The sequence below is a fragment of the Dendrobates tinctorius genome, unplaced genomic scaffold (genome assembly GCF_039654945.1).
Source record: "Dendrobates tinctorius isolate UK_male_01 unplaced genomic scaffold, ASM3965494v1 ptg000115l, whole genome shotgun sequence".
NCBI lineage: Eukaryota > Metazoa > Chordata > Amphibia > Anura > Dendrobatidae > Dendrobates > Dendrobates tinctorius.
Window position 1 is genome coordinate 22,752,832 of NW_027361783.1, and position 12,430 is coordinate 22,765,261.

The following is a 12,430-nucleotide window of genomic DNA, read 5'->3' on the forward strand; positions in this document are numbered from 1 at the left end:
ATGACGCTACATGCGACCTGCATACCCTATCTTTAGCGCCCATAGTCAGAGCTGACAGGAGGAGGCGCGGCAGAGGGCGGAGCTTAGCGGCGGCCATCCGCAGACCGACGCAGGTCAGTGAAACGGTAGTGTGAAACTAGCCTAACCCACTAAGTGTATGTGTACTCCTTTGAATATTTGCAGCGGATTTTTCTGCACAAAAAAAAAAAAAAAATCGTGTGAGCAGGAAAAACATTGCTTAAAATAAGATTTTTCAAAGCATTTTTTGTGCGTTTTTAATCAGCTTTTACTTGTGTTTTTCCCATTTATTTGAATGGGTCAATAACACTGCAAAACACAGAACTGACACACTGCAAATTTGAAAAAAAAAAAAAAACACTGATGAATTAAATCATTAAGTGCAGCGTTCTTCACCCTTGAAAAATATATATTAAAAAAAATAATGGCAAAAATGCAGTGTATGAACAAGCTCTAAACAGTTATATTAAAATTTGGATGAGGTGTAAAAAATAATGTGTGGGTTTTTATTTTATTCCCATTGTGTGGGAGAAGGTTTTCTTTAAATCATAGTCAAAGGTTTTTCCCAAAATAATAAGAAATGAAAAACAGCCGAATCATGGAGTCAATAAAGGACAAAATGGACTGACGTAGAGTTATTAGATAAGCAAATGCTAATATTCTCTTCCCTCACTTGGTAAGAAATAGCCCTCTCCACCCCTTCTGAATAATAAGGAAGGGGGTGAACCATACAAGTTCATGTTAGTCTCCCCTCAAGCTCATCAGAAGCCGTACCTAGTTCATCCCTACTACTGACGAGTGACAAGGTGTTATACGGTTTTATGAGCACGCTTGAGAGCTAGTAGAGTATCTTCGGCGTGCTCAAATACCATGCTCAAGTTGCCATGCCTGCATGCCTCAAGGCTGTTCAACAGCTGCAACACAAGATGATTGCCTGTGTGTCATGCAATCCCTGCATATGTTGCGGCTGCTGAACAGCCCGCGAGATATGCAGCCGCAGTGACTCAACACCGTACTCGAAGATACTCTATTAACACGCGCGCTCATCACTAGTTATGCCATTTTCAATTTGGAGTCCATATTTGTACAATGAGAAATATTATTCAACACTGTACTTAGTTGTTCTCGTGACTATATATTGAGACAAAACACCACTTCACAATAAATGTATGAAGGAAAACGATAAACCCACACTTACTCTACAAGCACTGGAAAGTATACCAGAAATTCGGGGACATTAACCACACCTTCTAACTTAAAGTCATATTTGCACCCAAATAATGGGTAATTCCCCTTGTCTTGAAACGTTACACTGTACACATCGTTCCCAAATGAATTTGTATCAGAAGCTTCGAGGCGTTTCCTGAAAAAAAAGAAGGCAAAAAAGCATTTACTTAATGTTGTAACTACAATATGCAAAAACCAAAATCTTTAAAGGGAGCGTGTCCCTTACCCAAACTCCCCAAAGGCATATTACGTTTAGTTGTACATAATCTACTGAACTTAGTTTGTAGAAAAATCACACAAGCATGGTAGATTTTAGTGGTACAGCGCTGAGAGGCGTCGGTGCAGCCTTAGCATGGTAAAGGGCTCAGGGCCCTTTACATTTTGGGGACTTACCCTGCTACTGATTAACAGCAGTGGCTTGCTTAAAGCAAGCATTGCTTGAACTCAGCCTGCATGTCTGCGCATCTGCACTAACACTGCCTGACCCCGACACACACGTGAGCACACACTCACACAGTGTAATAGGCCCATTCACTACCCTGAAGCCACTGGAAAGCTATACTTCATGTGTACAAGCTATTCATAATGCAGCCTGCTGACAGGTCACTGATCCCTCACTGACCTGCCCCCTAGTTTACATAATGAATCAGGGCTGTGGAGTCGGAGTCGGTGCTCATTTTGGTGGAGTCGGAGTTGGAGTCGGTATAAAATGGACCGACTCCGACTCCTAAAATATATAATAAATTGGGTACAGTAATTCAATGCAGGATGTGCTGAATATTTTTTCATAGGAGTTTGGGAAAGTTATGAAATGTCCTATAAATGGCTGTTCTATTCCTGATCTAAGGCTACATTCACACACAGCGTTTTTCCTGTGTTTTTTGAGGATACGTTTTTCAGCTGCAAAAGTTGATCATCTTTTTAAAAAACTGCATCACCTGAAAGGATTTTGAGCTCATAGATAATGTTCTCAATAGCAAAAGCAGATTAGAAATCTGCTCTATATATCCATTTATCCATATCTGTCTATCCATATCTTATCTGTACCAAAAAGAATGAAAACCGGGTAGTACACCAATATATATTCTGTTCTATCTAAATATCTTGATTATTGGATCATAAAAATGATTAAATGTCTGAGGTTCACATTGTACTACAATAAATTTTTCACTTAAATATAAGCAATATGTGTGGGAGTCGGAGTCAGGGAGTCGGAGTCATGGAGTCGGAGTTGGAGTCGGTGTAAGGGAAATTGAGGAGTCGGAGTTGCAGGTTTGGCTTACCGACTCCACAGCCCTGTAATGAATATTACATATACATACCTGTGCTGCAGCATAATCGCATGTGCACTGTGTATAGATTTAATATGGTTGAGGTTATCCTGATATTGAAAAAAAATCCATTTGAAAACGGTGCCTGCGCAGTAGCAGCACTCATTGTATGTATGTAGAGGTGATCCGATAGCTGCTACTGAACAGTCACTGGCAGCGTCATTTTGCTAAAGGAAAAAAATATCGTCCTCCAAGATGGCACCGCCGGCGCAGTAGCAGCTATCGGATCACCTCTATATACATCGATAACTGCTACTGCACAGGAGCGATGGGCACCATTTTCAAATGGATTTTTTTTTTTTTTAAATATCAGGATAACCTCAACTATATTAATTATATATACAGTACACATGTGATTATGCTGCAGCGCAGGTGTCACCACTGGCACATGCCTGCAGAAAGGTTTTTGCCAGTATGTATATATAGAATTCATTATCTAAACTAGGGGGCAGGTCAGTGAAGGATCAGTGACCTGTCAGAAGGCTGCATTATGAATATATAATCAGAGCACCACATGAAGATGTGGCCCCGGGAGCACGAGCATATCATTAACTAAAAACTGAAAAACAGGATTTTTGGGTTGCTTACCGTAAAATCTGTTTCTCGGAGCCTTCATTGGGGGACACTAGAGACCATGGGTGTATGCTGCTGCCACTAGGATGCTGACACTATGCACAAAAAAAGGTTAGCTCCTCCTCCGCAGTGTACACCCCACCGACCGGCAGGAAGTTCCTCAGTTAGTGAGAAAGCAGTAGGAGAAGTAACAGAATAGATTGAAAACAGAACAGACAACTCAAACCAACCAACATAATAACAAGAGTTGTAGAACATGGGAGGGTGCTGTGTCCCCCAATGAAGGCTCCGAGAAACAGATTTTACGGTAAGCAACCCAAAAATCCTGTTTTCTCGTTCGCCTTATTGGGGGACACAGAGACCATGGGACGTCCCAAAGCAGTCCCTGGGGTGGGAAAAACAAACTTCCATCAGGCCAGCGGACTCACTACCGCAGCCTGCAGGATCCTTCTACCTAGGCTGGCATCTGCCGAAGCGTAGGTATGGACCTTGTAGAATTTTACAAACGTGTGAACCGATGACCAGGTTGCAGCTTCGTAAAGCTGCAGCGCGGAAGCTCTGTGACGTACCACCTAGGAGGCACCCACTGCCCGGGTAGAGTGCGCTCTAATTCCCGGAGGGACCACTCGTTGTTTGACCCGGTAGGCCTCCAAAATTGCCGATCTGATCCAGCGAGCAATAGTAGCTTTGGAGGCCGGGTGACCTTTCCGCGTCCCATCTGGAATGATGAAGAAAGAATCTGTCTTCCGCAAGAAGTCATCCTAGTTAGGTAGACATTCATCGCCCTGACCAAGTCCAGCTTGTTCAAGGACCGCTCCCGAGGGTGAGCTGGACCCGGACAAAAGGACGGGAGAACAATGTCCTCATTCAGGTGGAAAGTGGACACAATCTTAGGAAGGAAAGAGGGCGGAGGCCGCAGAACTACCTTGTCCTGGTAGAGTACCAAGAGAGCGGCAAGAGAGGGCCGCCAATTCCGACGCGCGCCGGATGGAGGTGATGGCTGCCAGAAAGGCTACTTTCCACGAAAGGAGAGAAAGGGAAACATCCCAGAGAGGTTTAAAGGAAGGACCTTGTAGAACCTCGAGAAGCAGATTAAGATCCCATGGATCTACGGGCGCTCAGTACGGAGGAACCATGTGAGCCACACCTTGACGGAAGGTTTTAACCTGAGGACGGGAGCCAACGTCTTCCGAAATAAAATGGACAGCGCCGACACTTGACCCTTTAAAGAGCCGAGGGCAAGACCCGCATCCAGCCCCGCTTGAAGGAACGCCAGGAAAGAAGGGAGCGAAAAAACACATGGGCGGAATGTAATTGATCTCGCACCAAGTGAAATAGTTCTTCCAAGAACGGCAATAAATCTTGGAAGACGATGGCTTCCTGGCTCGGATGATGGTATGAATAACTCGATCGGAAAATCCTGATCGTTGCAAAACCTCGGCCTCAACAGCCACGCCGTTAAATTGAGTGGCCAAGAATTGGGGTGGCAAAACGGACCTTGAGACAGCAGATCTGCTCAGTCTGGAAGCTTCCAGAGGGCGTCCGCGAGAAGGTTGGCGATGTCCGCGAACCAATCCCTACTGGGCCAATTCGGGACGAAGAGGAGGACTGAAATTCCTTCCGCCTTGATTTTCTTCAGCTGCCTGGGAAGAAGAGGCAGGGGAGGAAACCGGTAGGGGAGCTCGAACTGTGACCAAGGAATGGCCAGAGCGTCGGCGCCCACCGCGAGAGGATCTCGAGCCCTGGATACAAACTGTGGAACTTTTCTGTTGAGGCGAGAAGCTAGCAGATCTACGTCCGGGGTTCCCCACGACGGCAAGTTGAAGAAATACTTCCGGATGTAGGGACGACTCTCCCGCCGCGAGATCCTCGCGGCTGAGAAATCGGCGGCCCAATTGTCCACGCCGGGAATGTGTACCGCGGATATTGCCGGGACTGAAGCCTCCGCCCAATGAAGAATCTTGGACATTTCTGCCAGGGCTGAGACACTCCGCGTCCCTCCCTGGCGTGTGACATATGCCACCACCATGGCATTGTCTGTCTGAATCCGGATAGGCAGTCCCCTGAGAAGTCTCTCCCAGTGAACGAGAGACAGATAAATCGCTTGTATCTCGAGGACGTTGAATGGCAGGGCTGACTCCTGAGTTGACCAACGACCCTGAACAGTGTGATTGCGGAACACTGCCCCCCCAGCCGAGGAGGGTGGCATCCGTTGTCACAATCTGCCAGTGAAAGGGGAGGAATGACCGTCCTAGGGAGATGAGAGGAGACGTCAGCCACCAATTGAGGGACTGCTTGACATGGTTTGAAAGACGAAATGGGCGATCCAGGGAAAGGACAGACCTGTTCCACCGGGATAGGATGGCGAGTTGGAGAGGTCTGGAGTGAAATTGGGCAAAGGGGACCGCCTCTGTTGCCGCCACCATCTTTCCCAGGACTTTGATGGTCGTCCGGAGAGATGGAAGTCTCATGAGCTGCCGCGATCGTACATCCCGTTGCAGGGAGCCAATTTTCTCTTGAGGTAGAAAAACCCTCGATCGACGAGTGTCGAACAATAGACCCAGAAACACAAGACGTTGTGTCGGGACAAGACAGGACTTCTTTTCGTTGATGAGCCACCCGAAATTGGTCAGGTAAGACTTTGGCGAGCTTGACGAAAGGATGGAGCTTTGATCAGAATGTCGTCGAGGTACGGAAAAAGAACGAGACCTCTGATTCTCCACCAGGCCATCAACGCCGCCATGATCTCTGTAAATGCTCTGGGTGCGGTGGCAAGACCGAACGGCAGTGCACAAAATTGATAATGTTCCTGGCGAATCGCAGGAATTTCTGATGCCCGGAGAATATGGGAACATGTAGATAGGCATCTTGAATGTCTATTGAACACATGAACTCCTGCGTCTCCATGGAAGCGAATAACTGAAGAAACTCCATTCGGAAATGACGCAGTCGGGCTCTCCTGTTGAGTAATTTGAGGTCCAAGATGGGGCGAACTGTCCCGCCTTTGTTCGGCACCACGAACAGGTTTGAAGAAAACCCTGTGAAAAGTTCTGATTCGGGAACGGGCACAATCACCCCGGAACTGAGGAGAGAGGGGATGGATGCAAGAACCCCGGAACTAAGGCTGGATCTTTTGGAGGACGGGACTCGAAGAAGCGATCCCGTGGACGAGAAATGAACTCTATCTTGTACCCTGAAGATACAAGCTCCCTGACCCAAGCGTCCTCTACTGAGGCCAGCCAGGTATCCCTGAAGAAACGGAGTCGACCTCCCAATTGGGAGGGACCCTCGGGAGTTCGTTGACAGTCATGCTGACGTGGACCGTCCAGATCTAGACCTGGAGGGTCTGCCCTGGGAGGAGTGAGTTCGCCAGGAGGGAGAGGGTCTGAAGGACACCGTCTTTCTATCCTGGCGTACCTGTGGTCTTTGTTGGTTAGAGAAGTTCTCTGCCGTATTGAAGCGGCGGTAAGCCCGAAAGGGCCGAAACTGACGCCTTGGCGGGGGTCTGCGAGGTTTGGACTGAGGGAGGAGAGAACTCGTGCCTCCAGTGGCGTCCTTAATAATCTGGTCCAGCTGGGACCCAAAGAGACGCGCTCCATGAAAAGGCAGATTGGTAAGAAACTTTTTAGAAGACAAGTCCGCCTGCCAAGCCTTGAGCAAAATTGTACGTCGGTTTGCCACAACGTTGCTTGACGCCTGAACAGCGCGAGACGCGGCATCCAAGGAAGCAGAAAGCAGATAATCCCCTGCATGGGAAATCTGGTTGGCCAGATCGGTCAATTGCTCTGGTTGGGCCTTATCTAGGATGCCCTTACGGAGATCCTCTGCCCAAGTGGCTATGGCCTTTGCCACCCAAGATGAGGCAAAGACTGGACATAGCGCAGCTGCAGCGAATGCTGACTTTGCCAAGGATTCTATAATTCTATCATTAGAATCCTTTAGTGACGCTACACCTGAAAGCGGGAGAAACGTGTTATTAGAAAGTCTGGACACGGGTGCGTCCACCGACAGGGAAGCAGACCAGTTGTCAGAGAGCTCTTTAGCCAACAGATACAGCACGCCGAGACGATTCCCTCTTTGAAATCGCCTGGACGGATTTTCTCTTTCCCTGGCAAGGATCTTGCCAAACTCAAAGTGGAAGGCGAATACCGTGGATAGTGTTTGTGCCCGTCTGAACGAAACCTCCTGATCTGAGGATTTCGCAGGGGAGTCAGATATTTCGAAGGTGTGGTTAATCGCAGCAATGAGGTTCTGTACTGTAACCTTCATGTCCGCGTCCTGGTCAGAATCCAGCTCTAAAATCCCTTCAGAGGACATATCCGAGAACGCTACACCTGACTCGGGTGAGGAGGCACGGGAGGGCGACTGCTGGGAAGGACTAGGTGCTGATGAGAGACCAGGAGAGGATTCCAGCCGTGGATCCTGCCTGGGCCTTTCACGGCATCTGCTAGCTGGCTCAGATGGAATGTCTTGCGACCTGCTGGACCCTGCAGAAGTGTCCAGGGGCAACTTATCAAGAACGGCCAACTAGGGACTGAGACACCCTGGTGAGGTCTGCCACAGATTTTGAAAGGGACGAGGCCCAGCCAGGAATGGGGGGTTCGATTTCACGTGGCGCAGTAGATGGCTCCTGGACGGCATCCTGCTGAACGGGATTGCTGCAGTCCTGGCAGAGGGGAATTTGCAATTGCAAGAGGAGCATGCGAAAAAAAACCTGCGGAAGTGCTGGAGGGTTGGGGGACAGCAAGGCAGGGTAGGGTGTCAGTCTGCAGTTGCAGAACTACTCACGGTCCGGTGTCCCCGAAAGATGGCATCTGCTGTAGTCTCCGGCTGTCAGGCTGCAAAGATGGCGGCAGCCTGATGTGAGGAATCAAAAAGCGCGGTCTCTGTGTAAGAAGAAAGGCGGAGCTAGCCGCCTGCACCAGAGGGAAGAACCGCCTCCTCCCCCTTCCCAGCCACAAGACTAGAGAGGCGGTGGGAGGGCTTAGGAACGGGCGGGAGCGCAGCCGTCCTATGATAATGAACGGGGGCGTGCCCGCGACGGGCGCGAAGGCCCAAACTGAAGCCGGGGACTAAATTTGAAACGGCGGCCGCCTGTCAGCACAGGGCGGCGCGGAAGAATTGCGACGCAGCCGCGTCCGCCCCTAAAGGAGACGCCGCCATAGCCCTGCTCCCAGACGCAACCCTCACAAGAGTACCGGCGGTGGGGTGAAGAAGGCCCGCACCGCCACCGGGGCCAAAAAGGGATGCAACGACCGTCGGACGGCGCGAGCAGTGCGAGAATCTGCGGCGCTACTTTGGCGCCGCTCCCGGGTCATCTTGTGGCTTTATGTTCCGGTGCTCCAATAAAGGTACCTTCTGTATCCCACGCTGTCTGCTCATCTTCTACATATTCGCGCCTCGTCCAACCGACAGGCTCTGGTGGGCGAGTGGGTGGGAGGCGGGGGGCAAGGACCATCCGTTTTCGCTGGCACGACACCTGTGCTCAGCCTGTGGTCCGCCCGGAGAACTAAGAGGATACGGGGTGGCAGTACACGCCGTACTCATAGCCTCTTTGTGGGAGTACAGTTGTGACTCTTCACACTGTATCCCTCCTGGAACCTGAAAAGGAACGACGCACATCGAGGTAGATATGGGTCTAATGAAAGACCCGTGTCCACCTCCTACTGACACTAAGCTAAACTGAGGAACTTCCTGCCGGTCGGTGGGGTGTACACTGCGGAGGAGGAGCTAACCTTTTTTTGTGCATAGTGTCAGCCTCCTAGTGGCAGCAGCATACACCCATGGTCTCTGTGTCCCCCAATAAGGCGAACAAGAAATAAGGATTAAACAAAACCACAAGACGGATTTCATCACCCAAGGTATCATTGCAATCAGTATAACGGCGCCGTCCTGACACTGTCCGTAGGTTACTGGGCACAATCCTGCTGACAGGTTCCCTTTAAGAGCGGGAGGAGTGGGCAAGTACCAAACTGTAAATTTAGGGGGTGTAACAGTGCACTGAGCCCTTTACTACACCGAATTTTATATATATATATATATATATATATATATATATATATATATATATATACATACATATACACACACACACCCAAGGTTTGGACACACCTTCTTATTCATAGAGTTTTCTTTATTTTCATTACTATGAAAATTGTAGATTCACTCTGAAGGCATCAAAACTATGAATTAACACATGTGGAATTATATAATTAAAAAAGCATGAAACAACTGGAAATACTGTAGGTCTTATATTCTAGGTTCTTCAAAGTAGCCACCTTTTGCTTTGATTGCTGCTTTGCACACTCTTGGCATTCTCTTGATGAGCTTCAAGAGGTAGTCACCGGAAATGGTTTTCACTTCACAGGTGTGCCCTGTCTGGTTTAATAAGTGGGATTTCTTGCCTTATAAATGGGGTGGGGACGATCAGTTGTGTTGTGCAGAAGTCTGGTGGATACACAGGTGATAGTCCTACTGAATAGACTGTTAGAATTTGTATTATGGCAAGAAAAAAGCAGCTCAGTAAAGAAAAACGAGTGGCCATCATTACTTTAAGAAATGGTCAGTCAGTCCGAAAAATTGGGAAAACTATGAAAGTGTCCCCAAGTGCAGTGGCAAAAACCATCAAGCGCTACAAAGAAACTGGCTCACATGAGGACCGCCCCAGGAAAGGAAGACCAAGAGTCACCTCTTCTGCAGAGGATAAGTTCATCCGAGTCACCAGCCTCAGAAATCGCAGGTTAACAGCAGCTCAGATTAGAGACCAGGTCAATGCCACACAGAGTTCTAGCAGCAGACACATCTCTACAACAACTGTTAAGAGGAGACTTTGTGCAGCAGGCCTTCATCGTAAAATAGCTGCTAGGAAACCACTAAGGACAGGCAACAAGCAGAAGAGACTTGTTTGGGCTAAAGAACACAAGGAATGGACATTAGACCAGTGGAATTCTGTGCTTTGGTCTGATGAGTCCAAATTTGAGATCTTTGGTTCCAACCACCATGTCTGTGTGCGAAGCAGAAAAGGTTAACGGATGGACTCTACATGCCTGGTTCCCACCGTGAAGCATGGAGGAGGAGGTGAGATGGTGCTTTGCTGGTGACGCTGTTGGGGATTTATTCAAAATTGAAGGCATACTGAACCAGCATGGCTACCACAGCATCTTGCAGCTGCATGCTATTTCATCCGGTTTTTGTTTAGTTGGACCATCATTTATTTTTCAACAGGTCAATGACCCCAAACACACCTCCAGGCTGTGTAAGGGCTATTTGACCAAGAAGGGGAGTGATGGGGTACTACGCCAGATGACCTAGCCTCCACAGTCACCAGACTTGAACCCAATCGAGATGGTTTGGGGTGAGCTGGATCGCAGAGTGAAGGCAAAAGGGCCAACAAGTGCTAAGCGTCTCTGGGAACTCCTTCAAGACTGTTGGAAGACCATTTCCGGTGACTACCTCTTGAAGCTCATCAAGAGAATGCCAAGAGTGTGCCCAGCAGTAATCAAAGCAAAAGTTGGCTACTTTGAAGAACCTAGTATATAGGACATATTTTCAGTTGCTTCACACTTTTTTGTTAATTATATAGTTCCACATGTATTAATTCATAGTTTTGATGCCTTCAGAGTGAATCTACAATTTTCATAGTCATGAAAATAAAGAAAACTCTTTGAATGAGGTGTGCCCAAACTTTTGGTCTGTACTGTATATATATATGTAAGTTTTCTCAAGCATTGCACCAAGAAAATGCAGTGCTGGTATGACTCTTAGAAGGTCCTGAGAACCCATATATTATTACACAGCCAGCTTAATATGCACTAAGGTGGTGACAGACTTCCATTAAAGCACGGCTGTGGAGTTGTTAATCCAAACACCAACACCTGACTCCGACCCCACAGCACTGCCTCACTACGGAGCATGTACATAAAGTGCAGCACGGACTCCTCTCCACTAAAAGCAGAGATCCTTAGATCAGGAACAGAACAGACATTCATAGGACATTTCAGAACCTTCCCAAATACTTATATGAGTAAATGTACTGCAAATCCTGCACTGAACTACTGAACGCAATTTTATTATATATTTTAGGAGTTGAAGTTGGTCCATTTTATACCAACTCCACAGCCAAGCTTTAAAGAGCATAAAAACCTTGCAGGTTTACATGTCAATTGTTTTCCCTCATATGTGAAAATCAGTCACTTCACTAAACCATTTTTGAAGAACTAACTTCCCTTCTCCTACCCAATACACCGTAAAATACAGACAGCACTTGAACGGCGTATGCATGACCAATACTCTGCTCCCTTCTATGATCTGTATCTAGTGACCACCGCTCACAGAGCAGTAGTTAGACATACACATGGAGGACAAAAGAGGTTCAAGCAAATAGTTTCCAAAAAATAAAACATTAAAGGGTTATTCATCGCTCAAAAAAGTGATTCGCTTTCCAAAGGAACTGATGGAGAAAGCATAGTGCTCAGCTATTTCCAGCAACCCATTGACAATGAATAGAGTGGAGGCTGAGCATGTACAGCTCTTTTACATTCAGGACAAGGCAGCAAAGCCCCTATCCCAAAATTGATGGGGTTTCCAGCGATCAGATCCTCAGCCATCAGCAATGGAGAAGTGATGATGATTTTCTGAGTATAACCCTTTAACTACCTATCCGCAGGGTGATCCCACTAACATGTAAGTACTGAAAGCATCCAAGGGTACAGCTGAAGAAGCAGGAGCATAGTGCAGTTATGTTCTAATCATTTTTATTATGACAGTCATTAAGAGCAGTTCATTATTTCTGATCTCATTAGTGCCGTCATCTTTCCCCATTCTTTACTTGCCAAGTGCTAATCAAAACTTATTATTTGCCATCAACACTCCTTGCTAGAACTGTCACCAGGATGCCTGTTTACCAGGGCTTGACAGCATAAAGAAACAGACAGCTCATTTTCCTGGGCAGTTTAAGCAGCAATAAAAAGGATCAAGAACACTTACACCAGCTCAAAGCCATCTGGAGTTGTGCCGATGAAATAGCCGCCGGGACAAAGTCGTTCGCAAGCATTTCTTAGCATCATGTCAGCCTGCTCGTATGTCTCAAATGAGTAATGGTACACAAACTGACAGCTGCAAATGTCAAAGGTGGTGTCTGCACTCCTCAACTTCTCAGATAAAAGCTCCTAAAATACAGAACATGGAAATTAGGAACTTGTTCCGTTACCTTAGCGTAATGGTTAATCCTTTGCAGAAAAGCCAAGTATATTCAATATAGTTTATTCAATATTCTGAGAGGA

General features: G+C 47.3%; 1 protein-coding gene across 3 annotated transcripts in view; it reads right to left on the minus strand.

Moving 5' to 3' along the window:
* The window catches only part of RNMT (RNA guanine-7 methyltransferase), a 73,546-nt gene that overhangs the window by 19,180 nt on the left and 41,936 nt on the right, over positions 1-12,430 (minus strand). For all 3 annotated transcript variants that reach the window (XM_073590029.1, XM_073590028.1, XM_073590030.1), the window contains exons 6-7: positions 12,135-12,316; positions 1,217-1,381 (exon numbers count right to left, since the gene is read on the minus strand). In XM_073590029.1, the coding sequence (XP_073446130.1) occupies positions 1,217-1,381; positions 12,135-12,316 (347 nt within the window). The remainder of the gene's footprint in view (positions 1-1,216; positions 1,382-12,134; positions 12,317-12,430) is intronic.